Below are 26,805 nucleotides of genomic sequence, written 5' to 3'. Positions count from 1 at the left end.
CCAAAAGGAATGGTTGGTGGCAGCATGGCACATTGAAAAGGGACCTCTGCTTCCAGTCCTGTCACTGACCACCCGCATGATCTTGAGAAAGTCTCAGGCCCTTGGTTTCCCAAATGCAAAGTGAGGGAGTTAGACTAGATGAGTTCTTACAGCTCTTACATGATAGGGTCTTTGGGAAAGGCTTTGATGGTGGAGGGGAGAAAAGAGAGTCTTGAGGAAAGAGAAAAGCATGTCCCAGCTTGGGGTGAGATTGTTGTCAGTGGAGTGAGCAGCAGGATTCAGATTTCTGCCAGGTTGCCAAGGTTTCCCGTGATAGGAACCCTTCTCTGAGGCCAAGCCACATGAGCCAGAAAGCTGCTTTTCTTTGAAGAGCCTCTGATCCCTACAGTAAAGGGATGGAAGCATCACAACATCAAACAGCTTTCCAGCCCACAACAGAGCACTGAAGGGCCAATCCCAACCCAAACCACCAGCCTTAAATGGAAAACGAGATCCAATTACCACTGCCCCCCATAAATATGTCTGTAAAACATTTATCTGGCAATAAAAGAACTGACAAGGCAACTTAAGTGTAATTGTTTTTGGCAGTTGGAAGTATTTCAATTAACACACTATAAAAGCCACACTATAATAAATGCAAAACAGGCCAGTGAAATCAGCTACAGTCCTGACTTCCCAACCATGGCAAAGGAGATTGAATGTCAGGCTGCCACTTTGGGCCCTTGGTCTTCTAGAAGAAGCCTGAGACAGACAAGCCTGAATTCCTGAAAAGCTTTTGATGCCAGCAGTCATCAAACCACAGAAGAAGAAAGCCGAAACTCCCTCCCTTGGCCCTCAGAACTCCATCATTTGGCCACAAGTCTCATTCTAGCCTGCTCCCCAACCATCATGTGCTAGACTTTGAGATGCAGCCCTACGAGGCTACTCACAGTTTCTGAGACTGGTCTGTGATTTACCACTGCTGCACCTTTGTTTTTTACCACTCCTCCTGCCAGGAACACCATTTTTCTTCCCTCCCACTTCCTGCTCTCACCATCTCTGCCTAACAGAACCCTACCCAATTAGCCTCTGCTCATCCTTTATCTAACTCCTCCTGACATACTATCACCTTTCTCCTACTTCCCTCTACTCTTTCTTTCCTCACTTTGAGCAAGGCTCCCCTCCACCTTCCATTACAAGTATTGGCTAGTGAATCTGGATGAAATGTATCTTCTAATAGAAACACTGCTGTCTTGAGTTTTGGCCACAAAAGGGACAATATTATGAAAAGAAACATAATAACTGTAGTACACATGGGAAGCAGCTTGCAGATTCCAGCAAGGGAGGCCTACTATTCTTATATTCTTGACCAAAGAAGGTCCTCTTCTCTCAGGTAGATCATTCTTTTCAGCCAAGGGAGGATGTCTGTGGAGGGGTAAGGAAGAGGAAACCCACCCAGACCACCATGGCAGCCAAAGGGACACTGGTAATCAATGGGATAATTGATGTCCCAGCCTGAACTCCTTCACAGTAGAGCATTTTTCTATTATTATTACACATTTCAGTGTGAGTCTCCTGAGGCAAGAATTGTGTCTACTATTGTATCTACTACTTGCTCATCTTTGAACCACTGGTACAGAGCCTATAGCACTTGGGATGGAGTGCACCTACCCTTATAAAGGTCACTGGTGACATCTCAGCCACCTAGTGGTCACTTCTCAATTCTCTTATAGGACCTGACATAGCTGAGGACTCCCTAACTCCTTCTTGAAACATCTCCACCTACATTCCTATATCATTGATCTCTTCAATTGCTCCTTCTCAATTTCCTTCACAGACTCATTTTTCTCCATTAACCTCTTAAATGCTGGGGTCCTGCCAGGAACCCTCTGCTCTTCTTACTCTACATGCTCTCTTTGGGTGCCCTTATCCCCACCCATAGCTTCACCTTCTACCTTATGATAAAGAGACTCAAATATATGTGGTAGTGTAGACTTCCCAGAACCTCATGTTCAAATTGATGACAGAGTACTCAAACTCAACATCTTAAAAACCAGCCTCCACATAGCAGCCTCAGTAAGGTTTGGGCCATCATCCCATTAAAAAAAAAAAAAAAACAGACAAAAATCAAACTCATTATGTTTTTTTTTTCCCCATCCCAAACTGTCACTTTCTCTTGTATTCCCCATTTTGCTCAAGAATACCTCCATCTACTCAGTCACCCAAGTTGGAAACTGGGAGGGATCAAAGATGCCTGCCTTTTCCTCACCCTCCCATTAGCAATATAATATAAAGTCTAACAATTCTCTTTAATATCTTTGATAACTATGCTTTCCACCCCTTTAGTTCAAGCCCTTACTATCTCTCTACTATAAGTATAGCATCGTCATTTTCAGTTATTGAGTCCTTACTCTGGGCCAGTCATTTACTAAGTCATTTGTGTGCATTATCTCATTTAATCCTCACAACCACCCTATGAGTTAGGAGCTATCGTTATTCCTATTTTACAGATGAGGAAACTGAGACATAGACAGATCAAGCAACTGGCCCAAAGGTGACCAGGATTTGAACACAAACTCTTAATCACTATCTGTGACGGTTAGGTTCATGTGTCAACTTGGCCAGGTGATAGTACCCAGCTGTCTGGTCAAGCAAACACTGGTCTAACAATTGCTGCAAGGACATTTGTGGCTGGTTAATAAACCAACAGGCTGGTTTATTAAATCATCAGTCAATTGACTGCAGCTGGGACTGATGACTCACTAAAGGGTGTGTCTTCCACAATGAGAGAATGCAATTGCCTGCATTTAATCCAATTACTCAGCTGAAGACTTATAAGCGAGACAGATAGAGGACCTTCACTTCTTCTTCGGCTGCCCAGTGAAGCGTTTCCTGAGGAATTCATCAAAGTTGCCGGTTTGTTTTCTGAGGAGTTCATCGAACACGTTCGTCGAAGATCCCAGTTCATTTCCTGAGGAATTTGTCGAAGTTGCCGGTTTGTTTCCTGAGGAGTTCATCGGACATCTTCCCTGGAGTTGACAGTTTGCTGACTGCTCTACAGAATTTGGACTCGTGCATACCCACAGTTGTGTGAGTCGCTTTTACAAATCTGATAGTCAGAGACACCTCTTATTGATTCTGTTTCCCTAGAGAACCCTAACTAATACACTATTTATAAATGATCATTCCAAAACATGTATCTAATCACTCCACTCTCCTGATTTAAAGCCTTCAAGAGCTCACCATCAGCCAAGATGAAGCCCAAGCTCTCTAATATGGTATCCACCTCATCTTCTGCTCTCTCCCCTCAACAGCCACACTCAACCACATACAGTTCTTTCTAAGTTTATGTAGGAAAGGGCAATATAAGCAGGGAGACTGAGCCTGTGTGCCAGGTTGTCAGATATGTCCCCAAGCCTTGGGCAGGTAAGAGTGGCTGATCTAAGAAGAGCTTCCCACCCTGGACATACAAAGTAAACCACATAAAATGCCTCCCCTTTATCTCCATGTTCATAAATTTCCTTCATGAACCACCTGACTTCACTGCTTTACACCAAGCATCTTGCTCCCCCTTCCTCAAGACTATCCACCATGGTGTCAGGTCACCATTAACACCCTTCTATCGATTGCAATACATTGAGCTCCATAGAGAAAGCACTGGGGCAAGTGTGAGCCTGGTGGGTGCTGGGTGACTCTGTGCTTCACTGTCGAAAAACAACTAGACATGGGCAAAGGGGACCTAAGAAGCTGAGAGGCAAAATGTCATCATAAGCCTTCTTTGTGCAAACCTGCCGGGAGGAGCACAAGAAGAAGCACCTGGATGCTTCCGTCAACTTTTCAGAGTTTTCTAAGAAGTGCTCAGAGAGGTGGAAGACTATGTCTGCTAAAGAGAAAGGAAAATTTGAAGACATGGCCAAGGCGGACAAGGCCCGATATGAAACCTATATCCCTCCTAAAGGGGAAACCAAAAAGTTCAAGGATCTCAATGCACCCAAGAGGCCTCCTTCGGCCTTTTTCTTGTTTTGTTCTGAATATTGCCCAAAAATCAAAGGCGAACATCCTGGCCTATCCATTGGCGATATTGCAAAGAAACTGGCAGAGATGTGGTATAATACTGTTGCAGATGACAAGCAGCCTTATGAAAAGAAGGCTGCTAAGCTGAAGGAGAAATACGAAAAGGATATTGCTGCATACCGGGTGTATTAGTTAGGGTTCTCTAGGGAAACTGAATCAACAAGAGATATCTATAATGTAAGATTTTATAAAAGTGTCTCACATAACTGTGGGTATGCATGAGTCCAAATTCCATAGGGCAGGCAGCAAACTGTCAACTCCAGTGAATACGTTCGATAAGCTCCTCAGGCAGTGAACCAGCAACTTCAATAAACGTGTTCGATGAACTCCTCAGGAAATGCTTCACTGGTTAGCTGAAGAAGTAGTGAAGGCCCTCTAACTGTCTAGCTTAAAAGTCTTCAACTGATTGGATTAAATCCAACTGATTGCATTCTCTCATTGTGAAAGACATGTCTTTCATTGATGTAATCAACTGCAGCTGCAATCAATCGCAGCTGCAGCCAATTGACTGATGATTTAATAAAACAGCCTTATGGTTTATTAACCAGCCACAAATGTCCTTGCAGTAACAGTTAGGCCAGAGCTTGCTTGACCAGACTCTTGGGTACTATTAGCTGGCCAAGCTGACACATGAACCCAACCATCATACCGGGCTAAAGGAAAGCCTGATGCAGCAAAAAATGGAGTCACCAAGGGTTGACAAAAGAGAAAAAAAGGCAGGGGAGGAAGATGAAGAAGATGACGAAGATGATGAGGAGGAGGAAGATGAAGATGATGGTAATGAATAAGTCAGTTCTAGTGCAGTTTTTTTCTTGTCTATAAAGCATTTAACCCTCCTGTACACAACTCACTCCTTCTAAAGAAACAAAATTGAAATGTAAGGCTGTGTACGATTTGTTTTTAAACTGTACAGTGTCTTTTTTTGTATAGTTAACACACTATCGAATGTATCTTTAGATTGCCCTGTCCTGGTGGTCTTTTCAATAGCCATTAACCTTGCCTGGTACAGTATGGGGATTGTAAATTGGCATGGAAATGTAAAGTAGGTTCTTGTTGGTTCACAGCACAAATTAGTTATGTATGGGGATGGTAGTTTTTTCATCTTCAGTTGTCTCTGATGCAGCTTATCTGAAATAATTGTCATTCTATTAACTGAATCCCACTCTGTAATTACAAAAAAAAAAGGTTGCAGCTATTTTGTTGACATTCTGAATGCTTCTAAGTAAATACAATTTTATTATTAGAAAAAAAAAAAAAACACCTTTCTATCAGGCCAGCCTTCTGCATGAGTCCTCCTGACCTGTCAAGATGCCACCTTGTTCTACAACACTTTTGGATCACTTCTTTGGCTCAGCCCACTTTGGGGTGATCTTTAGGCTAATCCCCCCCCCCCCAAGTTTGGCCCTACTTTGAGGCCTATCCCTTGCCATAACCTGCCTTCAGGTGCAACCCCCACTCAGTCTGTCCTAAGACATTTGAGGAGGCCAAATATCAGGTGGCCTAGAAGGGTGGGGCTAGGTCCAAAAGAAGTCTGGAAAGCTGTAGAGGAGCTGAGAGAAACCAAGATAGCTGACAAGAGATATTCTCAAGCTCAGCAGTGACACACCAAGAGCAGATGTTTGAAGTCCATTAGCCTGGCACAATCTGCAAAGGGGATGGAGTAGGGGAGGGGGCAGACAGAGACCAGCTGATCACCATCACAATCCCCAGCTATAGTGTAGTGATCACTTGCTAAAGGCCAAGTACTCCACTACTCATGTACAGTTATTACTATATGCAATCCTCACACTCTCTGCAAAGTAGGTATAACTATCCCCATTTAAAAGACAAAATCTCTGAGAATTGTGCAGGTCAAATGAGAAGGCCAATGGGAAGGTGTTTTGAAAACAAAAATTCTGATTACTGTAAGGGATGATGATGATGATGCTGATGATTACCACCTCCCCAATGGGCATTTACCTGCACTTAGACCTGTTTTGGTACTTGAACCACTGAGCAGTAGAAGCGACTCTTTTGTACCTGAGCATATTTTAGGTGTAAATAGGAGGTCAAAATTTCTTAAGCTGTTCCCTATCATGAAGACAAAATATTAAATAAAATGAGTACGTGCTTAGATGTAGCTACAGAGCCTGCATGTGGGTTTTGGAGTCATCCATACTAGTTCTGAGTCCTCACTCTGCTACCTGTTAGCTCTACAATCCTAGGCAAGTTACTTGTCCTCTCTGAGCCTCAATATCCTTATCTTTAAAAAGGGCATTACAATGACATCCCTTCAGACAATCATGGCCTGTAACAGAAGATTAAATGAGTTGATGCACATAAAGGGCATAATGCTGTGCCTAGCCAGAGTGTGTCCAATAAATGATGGCTAGAAGCAGTATATTCCCACTCATAGACCCTGCTTTGCCCTCAGCCATGCAGTATCTGGGTGGTTCTTTACCTATGAGGAAGCAACCACCTTAGGGATTGCCTTCAGCTGCTCATATCGCCACCAAAGAGTTCAATGGTGAAACATGATTTTTCCTGGAAAGAGAGGGCTCTTTGAAGCAGGCAAACCCACAGATGCTGCATCCTGTTTCCTGGGACCCAGGAGACTTCGTTTACCATCTCAGTTGTCTTGGTCCTTATTTTAAAACTCACTAACATGTTCCCATTAAGCTAAATTGAAACAGAATACCTCACCAGCTTGCAGTTTCCATTTCTAAATGGGTAAAAGCTCTTCTTAGTCCCAAAGGAACAGTAATTCACCAACAAATCTTCCTCCAGCTACAATGAATGCATTTCAAATCCCTGCACCTAAAGTAGTATCCAAAACACACAGAAAGCACTCAATAAAGTCTAGCTGAAAAGGACCTCAAAATTTTGAAACAGTGGTATGCAGGGTAATTGGCATGATCATACACAGCTGGTAAGAGTGCCCATTGATGCAAACTCTTTGTACGGTAATTTGGCAATACCTGTCAAAATTTAAAATGCACATAGCCCTCGATCAGCAGCTCCACTTTATGTATTCATTCTATAGAAATACTCACACAAGTGCACAAGATGTACATACAAAATTGCTCACTGTGGTATTATTTGTAATTTTAAATGGAAAAAAAAACCAAATGTTCATCAACAGGGACCTAGTGAAATAAAGTATAGCCATTCAATGGAAAGTTTCACTTCTTCCTTTCCAATTTGGATGCCTTTTCTTTTCTTTTCTTTCTTCCTTTTCTTTTTTCTTTTCTTTTCCTTCCTTCCTTTCCTTCCTTTTTTCTTTCTTTCTTTCATTTTTTTTTTTGCCTAATTATTCTGACTAGAACTTCCTGTACAATGTTGAATAACAGTGGTGACAGTGGACATCCTCATCCTATTTCTGATCTTAGAGGGAAAGCTTCAGTCTTTCACCAGTGAGAAGGATGTAAGCAGTGATTTTAGCAATTTGAATATTCTCTCTTTTTTTCTTATAAATCTAGCTAAAGATTTGTCAATTTTGTTGTTCTTTTCAAAGAACCAATTTTGGTTTCATTGATTTTTCTATACTTTTTTCTATTCTTTATTTCATTTATCTATGCTATAACCTCTATTATCTTCTTCCATCTGCTAGCTTGGGTTTAATTTTCATTCCTTTTCCTAGTTTCTTAACATGTACAGTTAGGTTATTGATTTGAGATCTTTCTTCTTTTTTTCATGTAAGCATTTACAGCTATAAATTTCCCTCAGAGCACTGCTTTTGCTGCACCCCATAAGTTTTGGTATGCTTTGTATTCATTTAAATTTGTCTCAAGTTATTTTTTCCTAATTCCCTTGTGATTTTTTCTTTGACCCATAATTTGTTTCAGGGTGTTGTTTAATTTCCACATATTTATGAGTTTTCCAGTTGTCCTTCTATTATTGATTTCTAGTTTCATTCCATTGTTGTCTGAAAAGATAATTTGTGTGCAGATCTTTTAAAATTTGTTAAGGCTTGCTTTGTGGCTTACTTGGTTATTCAATGTTGACCAACTTTGCATTCTTGGGATAAACCCCACTTGGCCTCATACATTATTCTTTTTACATATTGTTGGAATAGATTTGTTAATATTTGGTTAAGGTATTTTTTTCATTTATGTTCATGATATATATAGACCTGTAATTTTTTTTCTTACAATAGCTTCACTTTTATATGAAGGTTATGGTGGCATCATAAAATGAGTTATGACTTTTTACCTCTTCTATTCTCTGAAAGGCTTTGTGAAAGATTTGCATTGTTTATTCCTCATATATTTGATACAATTCGTCCATGAAACCATTTGGGCCTGATGTTTCTTTGTGGGAAGATTTTAAATTATGAATTCAATTTCTTTAGTAACTATGGCGCTTTTCTTATTTTCTATTCCTTCTTGTGTCAACTAGGGTAAATTGTGTTTTTCAAGAAATTTGTTCATCAATCTAAATTGTTGACTATACCAGCATAAAGCTGTAAATAATATTCACATATTATCCTTTTTAATGTCTGTAAGATCTATAGTGATATCTCATTTTTCATTTGTGGTATTGGTTATTGTGCTTTCTTTATATCTTGTGGAACCTTGCTAGGGTTTATAAATTTCATTAAACTTTTCAAAGACCTAACTTCTGACTTTCTATGAAACAATGAAATAAATGAATGAGTCAATGAAATAAATTGAATCAATTAAATACACCTTCATTATTTCCTTCCTTTTACTTCCTTTGGACTTAATTTGTTCATCTTGTTCTAGTTTCTTAAGATTGAAACTTTATTTTAAACTTTTACTACTCTCTAATGTAAGCATGTAAAGCTACATATATCCATTAAGTAAACTTTAGCAACATCCTGCAATTTTTGATAATGTTTTGTTTTCATTACCATTCAATATCAAATATTTTCCAATTTCTCTTCTGATTTTTTTGATCCATGCATTATTTAGAAGTGTACTCTTTTTTTTCTAAAAAAGAGTTTTAAAAGATATTATTTAGTTTTAATTTAATGCCAATGTAGTCAGAGAGCACATTCCTTAAGATTTTAATCTTTTGAAATTTATTGAGACTTATTTATGTCCTAGTTATTCAGTATATCTTTGGGAACATTCTGCAGTTCTTGGGTGTAATTTTTATTCTTCAGTTCTTGGGTGTAATGTCTATAAATGTTAATTAGGTCAAGTTAGTTAACAATGTCATTGAGATCTTCTGTATCTCTCAGTTACTGACAGAGGAGTGTAAAATGTCTGATGATTATAATTTTTCCATTTCTCTCTTTAGTTCTGTTGGGTTTTTCATTCATATATCCTCAAGCTCTAATAGGTCATTCTACATTTGTAATTTTATATTTCCCTCTTGAATTGACCCTTTTATCATTTGAAATGTCCCTATTTATCTCTGAGCATACTCTGTCTTGAAGCCTATTTTGTCCGATAACACTATAGCCACACAGTTTCCTTATACTTACCATTTGCGTGGTGTGTCCTTTCTGCCCTTTTATTTTCAACTTCTCTATGTCTTTACACTTAAACTGCATCTCTTGTAGGCAACATATAATTGGGTCTCTCTCTCTCTCTCTCTCTTTTTTTTTTCTCTTCCACCTTCTTTTGGGTTAATTGAATTTTTTTAGTATTTGTATTTCCTCTATTGGCTTTTAAACTGTGCCTCTTTGTATTATTATTCCAGGTATTGCTCTAAGATTTACAGCATGTATCTTAAACTTACCATAGTCTACTAAGAATAAATATTGTACATATCATTATTCACATTGTAATAGCCTTACAACAGTATAATTCCATTTATCATCAGCTTCTATCCTTTGTTTTATTGTTGTTACATATTTTATTCTATATACAATATAAATGATATTATTTTTGCTTTAAATGGTCACATATATTTTAAGAAAATTAATAGGAAAGCAAAAGTTAGTCTTTTAGCTTCATCCACATATTTACCATTTTGAGTACTTTCTGGTCCTCCTTGTAGATTGAGTTCCATCTGGTGTAATTTTCTTTCAGCCTTAAGAACTTCCTTTAGTATTTCTTGTAGTAAGGTCGGCTGAGGACAAATTCTCTCAGCTTTAGTGTATCTGAAAATGACTTTATTTCACCCACCTTTTTGAGGGATATTTTTACTAGATATAGAATTCTAAGTTGACAATAATTTTCTTTCAGTGCTTTAAAGATGTCATTGCATTGTCTTCTGGCCTTCATTGTTTCAATGGCAAATCAGCCATCATTTATATCACTGTTTCGCTGTATGTGATGTGTCATTTTTCTCTGGCTACTTTCAAGATTCTTTTATCTTTCTTTTTCAATAGTTTGTCTATGAGGTACACAGATGTGATTTTCTTTGTCTTTATCCTATTTGGGACTTGCCGAATTTCCGATAATACTATAATGATTTCCACCAAGTTTAGGAAATTTTTGACCATTATTTCTTCAAATTTTTTTTCCTCACCTTTCTCTCTTTATCCTTATCAGATTCCAGCTACATATATGTTAGACTATTCAATACATTCCCACAGGTCACTAAGGCTCTCTTAATTTTTTTTTCAATCTTATGTCTTTCTGTTCTTCAGATTGATAATTTCTATGGATCAACTGTTACACCCATCCAATGAATTTTTCATTTCAGGTATTATACTATTATACTTTCCAATTGTTTCCATTTTTCTGTTTAGATTCTCCATCCATTAAAGCACTATTTTAAGTCCTTAAATATACTTATAATAGCTGCTTTAAAGTCACTGTCTGCAAATTCCAACATCTTGATTGTCTCACTGGGATCCTTCTCCCTGTGCCATTATCAAGACATTATTCCTAGGCAGAGAGTGAGGGTAAATGTGTCACTCATATAGGGTGTTTTCCTTCCCTAAAGAATCACTGTTCTGTGTTGTCTACATATTATGTTCAGATTTATGCTTCTTTACAGTAGGAAGATTGCCTCATATATTGTGTTTAGGTTTATAGTTCTTTAAAGTAGGAGGGTAAGTCCAGTAGCTCCATCATGGTCAGAAGTACAGGTTTCCTACATGAAGTTTTAAAATGTTACATATAAAGTGTGCTGTAGTTTAAAATTAATTGCAAAAAATGTTCTATTTTTAAAAATTCTACAGTAAAGTCTTTTGTAAATGACTGAGCCTCTTATAATGTAAATACCAGCTCTGAATGAAGGCAATGGATTGGAAGAAATCTGAGGCCCCTTCTGCACAATTGATGAGAAAAAGAATTACCAGAAACAACGCAGAGTTACTTTAGAGTAAAGCAACTTATATCTTACACTGGAGGAGCCAAGGAAGGACCATACCTCCTTTCTAGACAACCTGCCCTACTCATAGCTCTGGTTGCTTAGAAAGCCATAGGATCTTGCCCCTCCCTGACACAGCCTAGCACGACCAGATGAGCTGGGTCAATCATGTTCCCTCTCCCAGAGTTTGAACTGGGACTACAGAAAGAACTAGCAGTTGGATGGAGAGACTGGTGGGGATTCTTGTGAAGTAGATAAGAGGCCAGAATGGCCACAACAAGCTAGACACACACTGAAGTTATGAGGGAGAAGAACACATGGAAAAGCTGGCTGTTTGGTGAATTAGAGTGCAGAATGAAACAGTTGCTAAGAGAAAAAGAGACGCCATGAGAGAGATGGAGAAAGTAGTTGGTCCTACAACTGCCTCAGCACTAACAGCTTTCTAATTCTAATTCTAGGCTATCTGTGTATTTATAATACTCACCCACAAACCCCCACATTCATACCTTCCCTCTTTATTCACCCCCTTTTACTTGAGGTAACTTGAGTGAGCCTCTGTTCTTTGCAACTAAAAGAGCTTAACTAAAACATATATGCCTTAGAGTTTTCCAGGCTCTTAAAGGGCAGGAAGAGTAGGGAAGACTTGGGCATTCCAAGTAGAGGGAACAAAATCCTTAACAAAGATACAGAGGCAGGGAATCATTTAGCTGCCCAGTATTAGCAAATTATTTTATCTATTTATACTTCAATTTGTCCCAAAACAAGATTTGAGGTTGAATAAATGACACATTGAAAGAATAAACCAAGGAGGAAATGAATGTGAAGTAAAAATAAAGGTAGGAAAATCTGTTTAACACCAGTGGTAGGGTATCTACACATAATTAACAAAATTAGGCTGCTTTGGCTAGGCAAAGGAGGCATGAACACTTTCTTGTATAATCCTAGAAAGAAAAGTCAGTGGCCAGAGTATTGTAGTATATAATTCATTCATTCATTCATTCATTCAGCCACTCATCAATTAATTTATTCAGTCATCATCCATTCATCCAGTATCTATTAAGGATCTACCATGTGCCAGGTTCTGGGATGGCAGCTAAAGAACAGTCAAGGTTGAGTTGTTCCCCATTCCCAAGATTCTCAAGTCTAGGAGGGGAAATAAATGGAAGACATAAACCCACTACACAAACCAGAATCCAGTGAGCTCCATGGGTAGAACAAGTGCTGTGAGACATGAAGCAATGAAATCAAAGTTTGATCAACAGCCTTGTCTTTTGCTTGCTTCTCCACAGAATTCTGTCAGTGCTCAGCTGTTGGGAAGATTGAACATGCCATTCAAATTCCTAACTGGCAAAAAACAATTTCATGTGGCTTGCTCACAGCTGGAGCCAGAGAATCAAAATTACTCTTCAGCATCAGCTTGCAGGTTGCAAAGCCCAAGGATCAGCAAAAGGGCCCTTTGCCCTTATTATTTGAGTACCTGGCATGTACCAAACACTAACAATGTGTCAGGCTCCACAGTAAGGGAAGGAGGAGACCAAGTCCTGGCCTCAAAGGCTCACAGCTGTTTTGTAATCTGATAATTGTGCATGAAAAACCTCAGATCATAATTCTCTGAGAATAGCATGACTGTAATCATAACAAAATAGAACAGCCATTGGTAAAATTTGTTTTCTAGTTATCACTTCCAGAAGGAATTCCATAACACTACAAGGAAAAGAGAAGAGAAAACTCTCTCAACTTCCTGCCACTAAACCTCTAAATTATCATCATCTGCATCCATCCCTTCATCCTTTCTTCTTTCCTGTTACAAAGTGCTCCTCTCCCTGTCCACAACTGAGTCATTCCCACTACCTCAGAGACTTTGGTATAGTCGTTATTTTATTTTTCTCCTTTATCTTCAACTTTTCTTTCCATTCAGGGTCTTTCCCCTCAGCATTTAACATATTCAGGCCTTACTTCCATCTTAAACACACACACACACACACACACACACACACACACACACACACAATCCTTGTCTTCATGGTCTCTACTGCCCTCTTTGCCCAATTCAGTCTGCCTTTTATCACTGAAATTATTCTTGCCAAAGTCCCCAGTGACTTCATATTTATTAAATCTAATGGCTATGTCTCAGTTCTCATCTTCATTGACCCCTCAGCAGCATGTGACATGACTACTCACATGCTTTTACTATGAGCATACTCTTTCTTTGGCTCCTGGGACATTATTTTTCCTTGTCTTCTTACCTCTCTAGTGACTCCTTCTTAGTCTCCATTTTGGACTCTTCTTCCTCTGTGTAAACCATAAATGCTGGTGTTCCTCCCGCAAGTCTTCCTTGATTCCCCCAGAGTCAGCATTAGGATCCCCACCACATGTTTTCACAGCACCCTATGCTACTTCCCCCACCATATTCTATCATTCACTCAGCAATCATTCATTGAGAGCTTCTGAAGAGATGGCCACTGTATTAGGAGCTGAGGATACATGTCAGCAAAAACATTCATAGGCCCTGCCCTCAAGGAGCTCACAGTCTAATGGGAGAGACGGGTACTTAAACAATTACAAAAATAAGTGAATACTTGCAAACAGAGATGCGTATTATGAAAGAAAGGAACACAGAGCAATGAGACTATAACAATAAAAGAAATTTACTCCTGCCTTCAAGAACAGGGCAGGGGCACTGAGGTGGGTTGTAGGGTGCAATCTTTGGGCTGGAATCTTAGGAGTGAGTACCTATTTGAGGAAGGGTGTAAAGTGTATTTCAGAAAGAGGGGACAGCACACTGGAATGAAGCACAGAAATAATGGGGGTAGAGTGGTATAGTTAAGGCTTAGAAATGAGGCAGGCCTCAGCCCATGCAGGCCTCTGAAGAGTTTTCTAAAGATTTGTTCCCTATCCTAAGAACAATGGGAGTTACTGAAGGCTTCATTCTAAGTGGGGGATGACATAATTAGATTGATGTTTTAAAAAGATCACTCTTTGAACTCTGGTGTAAACTATGGACTTCAGTTAATAACAGTGCATTAATATTGGTTCATCAGTGTAACAAATGTACCATAATGATGCAAGATACTAATAACAGTAAAAACTATGTGCGGGAAAGAGGGGGTAAATGGGAACTCTCTGTAGTATTTGCTCAATTTTTCTGTAAACCTAAAATTGTTCTAAAAATAGTCTATTAATTAAGAAAGAGAGAGACAGAGAGAGAGGGAAAGAAATAACTGACCAGTATAAACTATTGGGGGAAAAAAGATGACTCTTGATGGGGTGTAGACAATTGACTGGAAGGGGCATGAGTAGATGAGGGAAGACCAGTTACAAAGAAACAGCAATTTGGTGAGAGATGATTGTAGGCTGGGCTAGGAAGGTGGCAGTAAAGATGAAGAAAATTTGTTTTATTTGAGAGATATTTAGGAGTTAAAAGAGTGAAGGATCATATCTAGCATGTCCAGGGTTTGAGGGAGATAAGAAGGTGCAAGTATGACACTGGGGGCAAGGATAACAGGAGTGAGGGTAGCTTACTTTGTGCATATAGAAACACATCAACTTCCCCTATGTGATGCTCATCTCCTCCCCTCCTTTCTTCTATGATCCCAGGACCAATCACCAGACTCAAAAATCTCTGAGTCATCTAGGATCTCCTTTGGCCTGACGTCCAATCCTGCCTATTCACCCCCACCCTAGCACCCTTCATCTAGATCAGTATTTCTCAAAGTATTGTCACAGAGGGGTCTCTTGAGAGACCACAAAATGATTCAAAAATATAAATCATTTCTTTGGCTCTTACAAGATAATGATGCAAAATTCCAGACTTTGATTTTTTACATTAACCAACTGAGTTATAAAGAGGTACTAAAATTTGTTAGTCATAAACTAAAATTAGCTTTTAACTGGAGTTCACAGAATTCGGTTCTCTACTAAGAAGTCTGGCTGCCAGGCAATGTTTGGCAACGCTGCATAGCTCCTCTTGCACATGTACACATGCAGCCAGCTGGAATTCTCACAATTTTCAGGAAGGACAATTTGTTATTGGGGCATGTTTTGAGCTGGTCATGGTTTATGGTGCCTGACAGTCATACATTTCAATTACACGTTATGATTAATGGAGCTCCATCATGATCAATTTAATATGCCATGGGTTATTTGATTAGCCCTACAGGGTATAAGGATGCACCTCTCTGACCTTATATCCTGCCACTCTCCCCCTCTCCCTTCCTTGCTGTTGCAGAACAGGTTTAGCAGGCTTCGACCTTAGGAATTTTCCACTTGCTATGTCCTCTGTCTGGAATCCTTCCTCCCACCCAGATAACCACATAGCCAATGCCTTCGTATCCTTCAGATCTTGGCTCAAATGTCACCTTTGTGAGGCCTTCCTTGACTGCCCTTTTAAAATCATAATCTTCTGGTTCCCTGTACTTCTTACTCCATTTTCCTACTTTATTTTTCTCCTTGGCACCTATCACCAACTGATATATATTTTACTTATTTGTTTATTAACAACTTACCCCCAACTAATAGATAAACTCCATGAGAGCAGGAATTTTTGCTTGTTTTCTTTATTGTTCTATCATACCAAAACTGTACCTGACACAAAGTAGGTGTCCAATAAACGTTGAATGAGAATGAATATTTGCATCATCAGTATTTTTGACCTCTAACACCCCGCTCTTAAAGCATGGGTGCATTGTGGTTCAAATATGAATCATTAATAGCCCTACTGTTAAAGCAGACATAAGCATGAACCCAGAAAAGTATACTTATTCAGTGATGTTTCCATGCTATCACTCCCCACTAGTCTCCACATCCCAAGCTTACGCCTTCTTATCCTTCAAACACTCCCAGATCAAAACTTCCAAAAAACAATTCAGGGCATTCAGAATTCATATCCAACTCATTTGCTGAGAATTTAATATATTCCAGGCATTGTGTTAGGTGCAGGGGAATCAATGATGAATGAGTCAGACATGATCATTGCCATCACAGAGTTTATAGTATAGCAGGGATATCACCCTACTCTATCTCCACAGAGGGCACTTACTACCTTGTAGGAGAATATGATGGTGTGGTGGTTTGAAGCTATATGTACCCCAGAAAGACATGTTCTTAAATTTATTCCATTCCTGTGGGTGTGGACCCATTGTAAGTAGGCCTTTTGATGAGGCGACTTCAGTTAAAGTGTGACCCACCTCATTCAGGATGGGTCTTGGGTCCTTATCTTAGTTTCCCAGGCTGCTTAAAGCAGACACCATGAAATCATTTGGCTTAAACAATGGGAATTCCATTAGTTTACAAGATTACAAGTTTGAGGCCATGAAAATGTCAAAATCAAGGTGTCACCTAGGTGATGCTTTCTTCCCAAAGACCAACTGCCAGTGACATGGCAAGGCAAGTGGCATCTGCTGATCTCTCCCTTTTCTTCCAGGTTTCTTTGCCATCAGCTTTTTGATTCCATGACTTACTGGAGGCCATTTATTAAGGACTCCAGTAAGAGGATTAAGACCCATCCTGAATGAGATGAGTTACACCTTAACTGAAGTAGTTTTATCAAAAGCTCCTCCTTACAATGGGTCTGCATCATTAGAAATGGACTAGGTTTAAGAATATGTTTTTTTCTGGGTTTCATACACCTTCAAACAACCACAGTCCTTTTACTGGAGTTCTTTATATACAGAATGAATACAGAGAGAGAGAAAGAAAGCCATGGAAGCAAGAAGTTGAAAGCAACAAAACCCGGAAAAGAAGGGAGACCAGGAGATGCTGCCATGTGTCGCTGCATTGCAGAGGAGCCAAGGATCATTGGCAGCCGGTTTTCAGGAAGAAAGCATCGCCTTGATGATGCCTTGATTTTGACACATTCACATCCTCAAATTGTAAGCTAATAAATTCCCATTGTTTAAGCCAACCCATTTCATGGTATTTGCTTTGAGTAGCCTATGAAACCAAAACAGATGGCCAAGCTAAAACCCAAAGTAGGAATAGGAGATGAAGGGAAGATTTGGGGGAGAGGGGAAGCAAGGGACAGTAGATAGAAAAGCAGAGAAAGTAGCAGTTTCAAAAACCTATAGGAGAGAAAAAAATACATGTCTTGGAGATGGAAGAAGATGGTGGCATAGAGAGGAGTGGCAGTTAGTTAGTCACCCTGGAGCAACTAATAAACAACTAGGAACAACTAGTAAATGATCTGGAATAACTGCTGGGGGACAACCGTGACTGCCCACACATCGTGCACCAACCTGGATTGGGAGGAATGCCTGAGATCACAGCGTGGAATCTGTGAAAAGAAACTGCAGATCTGAGCCAGGAGCCCTCTCCCACAATGGCAGCCCGACCTGCAAAGCCTCACTGTGATAGAGAGCAGCACTGTCTGAACAAGCAAATATGCCTTAGTCCAGCTCAACTGGGGTTATAATTGGCAAACATGGACTGCTCAAATACAAGCTACAAATCCCCAACAAGCAGATGGAGGCTCTTAGTGACGACTGACCTTGAAGAGCGAGGGGACTTCTCTGTCCCAGGAAGGGGAGCCAAGAGGACCAGGTGCTATCTCTGGCTGACAGGTGGAACTGGGGGCTGTGGACTGTCCCTTCTTCTTTCTCTCAAACTGAGCAGCTCAGTGGAGAAAGCCTCAGCCATTTTCAGTTTGCAGCACTCTGACCCAGACAAGGGTGGAGATAGCAGAGTCAGAGAGACAAAGAACCTATTTAAATGCAGATGAAAACTCCCTAGGGGGTGTATCTTCCCCAGGAGGAAGGAGGTGGTGCCCAGCTCTACTACCTGTCTTTCATTCAGAACCAGACTCCAGAGCCTGGGGAACAACAGCCAAAACAGAAACTAAGGAGGCCACACCTCCTTACACCAGTCAGGAGCTACAGGCTGACAGGCGCCACCTGCTGAGCAGGTTAGGAAAAGCATAGCAGCTTGATGCCTCACAGGGTGTGTTAATCTTCTAAGACACAACCTCAGGGAAACCTGATACTGAATATTGCCCCTGTCTGGGACCTGAGCCTGTTCTGGCCTGGGAAAACCTGATTGGAGTAACCAAGGAAACCAGATGCCTAGACAACAGAAAACTACAACTGAACACTAAGAAAAATGAAGTTATGACCCAGTCAAAGGAACAAACTTACACTTCAACTGAGATACAGGAATTGAAACAACTAATGTTAAATCAATTCAAAAAGTTTAGGGAAGATATGGCAAAAGAGATGAAGGCTATAAAGAAAACACTGGGCATATAAAAGGTAGAAACCGAAAGTTCAAAAAAACAATAGGCAGAATCTATGGAAATGAAAGGCACAATACATGAGATGAAAGACACAATGGAGACATACAACAGCAGATCTCAAGAGGCAGAAGAACACACTCAGGAACTGGAGAACAAGACACCTGAAAGCCTATGCACAAAAGAACAGATACAGAAAAGAATGGCAAAATATGAGCAATGTCTCTGGGAACTTAAGGACAAAATGAAATGCAGGAATGTACGTGTCATTGGTATCCCAGAAGAAGAGAAAGGGGGCAGAAGCAATAATAGAGGAAATAATCAATGAAAATTTCCCATCTCTTATGAAAGACACAAAATTACGGATCCAAGAAGGGCAGTATACCCCAGACAGAACAGATCTGAATAGGTCTACGCCAAGACACTTAATAATCAGATTATCAAACGTCAAAGACAAAGAGAGAATCCTGAAAGCAGCAAGAGAAAAGGGATCCATCACATACAAAGGAGGTTTGATAAGACTATGTGTGGATTTCTCAGCAGAGACTATGGAGGCAAGAAGGAAGTGGTCTGATATATTTAAGATATTGAAAGAGAAAAACCACCAACCAAGAATCTTATATCCAGCAAAACTGTCCTTCAAATATGAGGAAGAGTTTAAAATATTCTCTGACAAACAGACAACGACAGAGGTTGTGAACAAGAGACCTGCTTTACAGCAAACACTAAAGGGAGAACTACAGACAGATAGGAAAAGACAGGAGAGGTTTGGAATACAATTTTGGGTGATGGTAGCACAGCAATGTAAGTACACTGAACAAAGATGACTGTGAGAATAGTTGAAAGAGGAAGGTTAGGAGCATGTGGGACACCAGAAGGAAAGAGGAAAGATAAGGACTGGGGCTGTATAACTCAGTGAAACCTAGAGTCCTCAACAATTGTGATAAAATGTACAAATATGTTTTTTCATGAGAGAACAAGTGAATTTTAACCTTGCAAGGTGTTAAAAATAGGGAGATATTGGGGGGGAAATACAATCAATGCAAACTAGAGACTATAATTAACAGAAACATTGTATTATGCTTCCTTTAATGTAACAAAGGCAATATACCAAAGCTAAATGCATATAAGAGGGGGACATAAGGGAGAGATATGGAACTCTTGGCATTGATAATGTTGTCTGACTTTTTATTCTACTTTAGTCTAATATTATTTTTCCTTTTGTTGCTTCCTAGCTGTCATGTTTGTTTGTTTTTCTCTTTCTTTTTTCTTTTTCTTTTGTCTCTCTACCTTCTTTGACTCTTCCTGCTGCTTTGTGGAAGAAATGGAGATGTCCTTATATAGATAGTAGTGATGGGGGTGAATACATAAATATGTGACTATACAGGGAACTGCAGATTGTTTACTTAGGATGGAATGTATGGTGTGTGAACAAAACCATCTTAAAAAAAATGAGTTAATGAAGAAACCTTGCAGGCACTATACTAAGTGAAATAAGACAGACACATAAGGACAAATATTGCAGGTTCTCACTGATATGAACTAATTATAATATGTAAACTCATAGACATGAAATATAAGTTACCAGGATATAGAATGAGGCTAAAGAATGGGGAGCGGTTGCTTATTATGAGCAGAATGTTCAACTAGGGTGAACTTAAATGTTTAGAAATGAACAGAGGTGATGGTAGCACATTGTGAGAATAACTAACAGTGCTGAATGGTGTGTAATTGTGGTGGAAAGGCTAAACTCAGTCATGTATGTCACCAGAAGGAAAGTTGGAGGTTAAAAGTTGGGAATGTATAAAACAGTGAACCTTGTGGTGGGCAATGTCTGTGATTAACTGTACAAATATTAGAAATCTCTTTCATGAACCAGAACAAATGTATGACACTATAACTAGAAGTTAATAATAGAGGGACCTATAGAGAAAAAATATACCTATTTGCAAACTATATACTACAGTTAGTAGTATTTTAACATTCTTTCATCAACAGTAACAAATGTACTATACCAAAACTATGAGTTAACAATGGAGGGGGTGGTGGTTAGGGGTATGGGAGGATTTGAGTTTCCTTTTTGTGTTTTTATTTCTTTTCTGGAGTAATGAAAATGTTCTAAAAATTGAAAAAAAAACTAATCGCGGTGATTGTGGTGATGGATGCACAGCTGTATGATGGTACCAGGGGCAACTGATGTTACACTTTGGATATTTGGATAATTGTATGGTATGTGAACAATCTCAATTAAAAAAAAAACCTATAGGAGAGAGTGTGGGTGTCACTTTCTCAGAAGTGAGGACAGTTCAGTGTGCTGACATTGTGGAATTTTCTTGGAACAATAAAGAGATCTGAAGTAGGGTGGGTAGAAAAGGCCACACCATATAGGGCCTTGTAGGCCTTCCCAAGCAAATTGGACTTTGAAACTTTATCTTGAGAGCAACAGGGAGCCATTGAAAGGTCTGACCAGTGGAGTGGCATGAACAGATGAAGTTTATACTCATCTCTGTCCCCTAACTCATTCCTGATCTTCCCTCCTCACCGCAGTCATCCAAGTCCTACTTGCCTCCTCCCTGAAGCCTTTCTGCTGCTCTAACCTACATGCTTCTCTCCCTCTCAGCCCCAGGGATTCCATTTTTCCTTATCTTTATATGCCTGTTTCCTGTCTCCCCCATTGGATTAAGCTCTGGAGAACATCTCTAGGTCATCCCCTGCCCAACTTAGCACTGGATCGAATTTGCTGAGATAAGAGCACAATGAATAAAACCTAGCATAAGCCAGCCTTTTCTCATACCCTGTAAACCAATATTTACACCCTACTAAAACAATGCTTCCCTCCACGGGGCAATGCTGATGTGCAGGGACATTTGTCCCATTTTCTCTGCTTCCTGTCAGTTATCACCTCTCTCTGCTGTCTATGCAACTAATTTCTAATGCCTCCTAAATGAGCTGGGGAAACTGATCCACAAGCTTGTTCAAACGGCAAGTGCTAGAATAGACAAATCTAGGCTACAGTGACAGTGGTTACCTAGGGCTGAGGTAGGAGAGGGAGGAAGGAACTGACTGGGATGAGGTACAAGGGAACTTTTGGGGGCAATGGAAATGTCCTATACCTTGATTCTGATGTATCAATATGTTGAAACTTGTCAACATGTACAACTAAAATGATCCATTTCATTGTATATAAACCAGACCACAACAATGTTTATTATATATATATATATAATATGTATATGTGTATACATATAAATGAAGAGTCAGTAGGCCTGAGCACAGTACATGAGCTTCAAGACACAGCTCAACCCCAAAATAAAACTAGGGCATGGCCATACAGGAATAGCAGCCTCCCCATGGCTGCAGAGATCTAAGAAAGAAGGGTCTACCTGCTTTAGAAGGCCAGGTAAGAAAAACAGAGGAGCAAAGGCTAATGTGGAGGAAGCTAGACCAAAATATGTACAGTCTTGAATAGCATGGACATGGATTTGGTCTCCAAACCTCAAAATGCCCAGGCCTATGTGAGGTAAATTTAAAACAAATAAATAGAAGTCCTACTTCACATAGCCAGAAACTGCATATTAGTACCAAGGTGGCAATTCATAAAGGACTTGGAAAAGGTGATTCCTGAAGTGAACTGACCATCATAGAGGGCTGTCCGAGAAACTGGGATTACCTCACCCTCCAGAGAGATGGTGGGGAGGAAAACAGAACTCTGTGCAGGGTAGGTAAGAGAGGTGACTCTTGAGTTTCCTATGAGAAAAGATGACATCTGCCCAGGTGGCAACAAGGCCACAATGTTCACATGGCTGAATAAGTTACTGGGTTAGACCAGGGGACACAGGGAAGAAAGACACATGAAATAGATTGGGGCCAGTGTTTGGAGTTTGTGGGGTGTGAAGTGAAGGGCCACGATGGGAAGAGTGTCTCTCTTCTCTTCCTCTTTACCTGACCTCTTTGTCCTTACAAGTCTCCCAGCACAGAAAATCTGCACCAAACTCCAATTTGTTCTGTGTCCCCTGTACTGTTCCCTTCAACTCCCTTTGAGGACTCACAAAGGGCAAGGCTTGTGTCTCCACCTAGCCTAGCACTGGGCACACGACAAAGGGCTGGACAAAGGATTTCTTTGGGACAAGAATGTGAGGGTAATAAGGAATGTACAGGTGGAAGTGGGGGCGGGGATAAGGAGGATGGGCTGGTCAGGATGGGGTCAGTGGAGCCAGTAGAGTAAAGGGATGGGGTCAGTGGAGCCAGTAGAGTAAGAGTAATGGGAATGGGGAGGGGAGGACAAGTGAGAAAAAAGTAGGAAATTGTGGATCAGGGACAGTGTAGAAGAGGAGGCAAGGGTCAATGGGAGAGGGTAGAACAAAGTTAGTGGACAGTTGGTGCACAGGCCAGGGGTCACAGGAGAATAGAAGGCTAGAGGTCAACAGGGAAAGGAGGGTCACGGATCAGTAGAATAGATATGATCAGTGGTAATTGGGGCCCAAGGCCAGAGGTCACGGGGAGAAGATAGATCCGGGTGGGCATTACCTGCTTACGAGGAGGCTGTTTCGGGGGCATCTTCTCTAAAGCAGGAAGAGCCTCAATCCCTTGAGCGCCTACAAAACACCCCGTAGCCTGAAGCGAAAACTTCGTCCTCTACCTAAACCACGCACAGAAAATCCGGGCACTCTGTTACTTCAATCCTCAATTTCAGTTCTTTGGGGACAGCTGCCGTTGTGGGTCCCCGCGCCCTTGTAGGATAGACTCGGCTCCTTCCGGACGCGGTTACCCAGCAACCGACTGGCAGCCAAAGAGCAGGAACCTCTGGCGCCCCGTCCCCGCCCCGGGGAGGAGGCGGGGCTGGGAGCGCGGGGATCCTCCGGATCCGCTAAGCCCCGCCCCTTCAGAGTAATGCATCCGGCGGCCGCGCGCATTTTGGACTCCTGCTTGTGGGAGGGGCTGGAGGCACCCAGGCACCGCCTCCTCATGAATAATGCATGACCGGGCGGTGTCCGGGACCCGGAAGTGGAGTTGCCGAGTCACCGCAGTGGCTGAGCTGCTGACAGGAGGCGGCGGCGGAGGAGGAGGCCAGGCAAGACCTGCGGCTCGGCCCGGCCACAGCCGCGGTAGTCTACCGAGCCGCGCCGGCCGCAGTCCGCCCGCGAACCTCTCTTCTCGCGTCCGCTCCCCCTATCCGTCCGACCGTTCGCCAGTCCGCCCCATCCCCCGCGGCCTAGTCTGCATCAGCCGCCGGGCTCCAGGGGCCGCCGCCCCGCGCGGTCTCGTCGGCGTCCCCGGCCGCGCCCGGCCCCCGGCCCGCTCGCTCGCCGGCACCATGATGGAGGAGATCGACCGGTTCCAGGTGCCCACTGCGCACTCGGAGATGCAGCCGCTGGTGAGGGGGCGGGAAGGCCAGGGCCGGGAACGGGCGCCGCCTGAGGAGGGAGAGAATCAGACCTTGGGGGCGGTGCGGCGGGGGCGCCATCCGATGGGGCGAAGAGCCATGAAAACGGGAAGCATCGCCGGGGGAGGGGGACTTGCAGGCCAAGAAAACCGTGGGAGAAACGCGCGGTGAGAGCAATGGGACCTATAAAGGCGAAGGGCACTGTCGGCCGAGGCAGGGTAAGGGAGCTATCGGGAGCGCCGTCGGATGGAACAGGCTTTGCACAATGGTGCACACTGCTGGTGGAGGTCCGTAGTGAGGGTTGGCAAGGAAACCGTGTTGGGGCACCACCGGCGGCAGGCCTACCGGGCTGTGATGGCGGTGGTGGGGGTGGGTAGTGTTTAGACCTACAGGCCTGTGATGCTCAGGGCAGGGGAGGGGGCCGAGGGAGCCGTTAAACTAACAGGGACTGGGATTAGTCTTGTAAAGGAGGAGGGGTCTGCCGGCTAGTTCGCTAAATATGGATAGGAACGCGGGGCCGGGGCAAGGGTCTGACTGGCGACAGGGGATTGGTGTAGGGCTCGGGAATTCCGTTCCTCTCCGGAGAGAAGCGCGGGCAGTCTGGGCTGAGGGTACCGGAGCCGTGAGGAGAGTGCGCGGCGAGGAGATGGAGAATCAGGGGCGCGGATGAGAGCGCCTGGGAACCGATGGGAGAGGGGGCGGGGCCGCGCTGGAGCAGCCTGTCCCCACCAGCCCCGAAGAGCCCCCAGCCTCCTAGGCCTACGTGCTTGGAGTTCCTTGCTGGGCGCGGATCCTGACGCCTGTCCGCGGTCCCGGAGTCTGGGAAGAATGATGTCATCGCTGCCGGCTCGCTAGGGATGGAGGAGGGAGGGCGACGCGGGCGCATGGAGGCCAGGCCTGGGGAAGACCATGCCCGCTGGCCACCGCCCTGGGGACTACCTGATTGGCTTACTCGCCCGGCGCCGGTGCAGGAGATGCGAAGGCCTAGCCAGTTGATATGGTGGCGGAGGGGGAGGTTGCCCCCGGACACTGTTCGCTTTTCCACCTTTCCGCTTTGGCGCTCAAGGGGGAGCTGGAAGGAGGCAGAGCGGGCCAAGAAACTGAAGGTGTGGGTGTTTGTTGTCCAAGCTCTGCTGGAGCCTAGCAGAGCTCTCCAAGTCCTGAAGTTCCCGGACTCCTTAAGCCTCCTCCTTCTGTGTTAGGCTGGGAGGCAGGAATAGGTTTTACCCTTAGGTCTGGAGGCTCCTGTCTGACAGATGTGCATTGTGACTTCCTGCGCAAGTAACTTGCCCATTCCAGCAGCCGAGAAGGGCCTTGGCTGGGACTCATGACCATTTCTATGCACACCTTTTGTGAAATGTTAGAATCCTTAGCAACCACTAAGCAGCAGATAATTGGCTTTTCCCCCCTCATTTTTGACTACTTAGACAATTCTAGAAGCCAGAACAGAGTATCTTTACAAAAGTATACAATATTAAATTAGGGAGAGAGATGCTGCAGGACTTCTTTCCTAGCCTGATGTCATCACTGGAGGGAAGTTGGTCCCATGAGTTTGCAGAAGAACCTTGGGCTAGGCTAAGAGAACTTTCCTTTTTGGGCTCTCTTTCCAACCAACCTGGCTTGTCAAACTGGATTGCCCTACCAGTGCTGAGCAAGAACGAAAAGAGGGTGGATGAAGGAGGAGGAGGAGAACAAAGTGAGTCAGAAGAAGGAAGAAATGAGTTCTTGTCTCTCATCAGGGGTACGTGAGATGGGAGGCAACAGCTGTCCAGGGAAAGGAGGAAAGGAATGGGGTCCTGGGGCTCTCTCAGTTGTCCTTGGTACCTCTGTTATTGCCTGATATCCTGAATGGTGGTATGCCCAGGTGGAGGCCTCAGAGGACTCCTGAGCTGCTTCTAGTGGATAAGGATGCACTTACTGGAGAAGCTGCAGCTGTCTTTAGACCCTTCCCTTGAAGACCAAGAAGTCCTTCTCTGCAAAAGGATACTTTGTTGAATTTGAATGAAAGCCTTATGGAAATAGCAATATAGTCATTCCCCATGTGGGGGTGATAGACATTGCCCTATAGATCTCTGCCTCTTGACCCCTGTCCCCAGGTTGAAGTCTAGAGGCACCCCAAAACTCCTCTTTAAATGTCCTGTGTATTTTTTAGACCATCGGAATCTTGTGTGGGGTTCTAAGGCACCTAAGCTTGATGTACCCTATTCCTCACAGCCTTCGTTCCACGGCATAAAGAATCAAGATGGCATGCCACAGAGGTAAAGGACAGAACAGAGGGGCAAAGTGGCTCTTTAGTGTTATTTGGGTACACCATTCAAACTGGGGGGCTCAGGCTCAGACCCAGCTGTGATTTATTTCATATTTTGCCATTATTTTTTGAGACCTGTAAGGAGTTTCTCCTCTTCTCTGGCCTCAGTTTTCCCATTTATGAAATAAAGACAAACTAATTATTTAAAGTTTAACCATAGTGGCCCTCCCCCCTCCAAAGAATACTACAGGCACCTGATGCCACTGATTCAGCAAATTGATTAACCAAAGATTATGGAGCATCTGCTGTGTTCCAGATACAGATGTCTGCAATGCAGACGCAGATGTGACCTTGCCCTCTTGAATCTCCCAGTCCAGAAGTTTATTTCTCTTGCTCATTCCCTCAGTGTAAGCCCCCTGGGGGGTGGGGACTGCCTCCTAAATTATAAGGGAAACGGCAATACTGGTGCCAGCATCATTGCCCTTTTCCGGACCAAACTATATGGATAGCACCATCATCAAATAACTCTCCCTCCAGCCATGATGGTGGAAATAATCTGGAGGACATTCCTTACTTGGAAAGAAGCACTCTAGGGGGAAGAACATCTTTTTTATTATTTACTTGAAAAAGAAACTCAAGCTTAAAAAGCAGGCCTGGGGGAGTGGTAGGAGCTGGGAGAGAAGGCGC

At 42.5% G+C, this 26,805-nt stretch overlaps 2 protein-coding genes and 1 pseudogene across 8 annotated transcripts in view; 2 read left to right on the top strand and 1 right to left on the bottom strand.

Moving 5' to 3' along the window:
* DNAI1 (dynein axonemal intermediate chain 1) overlaps nucleotides 1–23,225 on the bottom strand; it is a 64,267-nt gene extending 41,042 nt beyond the window's left edge. For both annotated transcript variants that reach the window (XM_037798231.1, XM_037798232.1), the window contains exon 1: nucleotides 23,015–23,225. In XM_037798231.1, coding sequence (XP_037654159.1) covers nucleotides 23,015–23,044 — 30 coding nt within the window. In that variant the 5' untranslated portion in view covers nucleotides 23,045–23,225. The remainder of the gene's footprint in view (nucleotides 1–23,014) is intronic.
* LOC119505073 lies at nucleotides 1,401–4,841 on the top strand (annotated as a pseudogene).
* A 288-nt stretch (nucleotides 23,226–23,513) lies between the features above and the next one.
* The window catches only part of FAM219A (family with sequence similarity 219 member A), a 67,290-nt gene continuing 63,998 nt past the window's right edge, over nucleotides 23,514–26,805 (top strand). For 4 of the 6 annotated variants that reach the window (XM_037797823.1, XM_037797822.1, XM_037797820.1 and 1 more), the window contains exon 1: nucleotides 23,514–23,861. In XM_037797823.1, coding sequence (XP_037653751.1) covers nucleotides 23,802–23,861 — 60 coding nt within the window. In that variant the 5' untranslated portion in view covers nucleotides 23,514–23,801. The remainder of the gene's footprint in view (nucleotides 23,862–26,805) is intronic. The other 2 variants (XM_037797824.1, XM_037797821.1) reach the window with 1 other exon arrangement.

The sequence above is a fragment of the Choloepus didactylus genome, chromosome 10, assembly GCF_015220235.1.
Source record: "Choloepus didactylus isolate mChoDid1 chromosome 10, mChoDid1.pri, whole genome shotgun sequence".
Classification (NCBI taxonomy): domain Eukaryota; kingdom Metazoa; phylum Chordata; class Mammalia; order Pilosa; family Megalonychidae; genus Choloepus; species Choloepus didactylus.
Note: the sequence above shows the minus strand (reverse complement) of the source record. Positions and strands in the feature narration are given on the sequence as shown.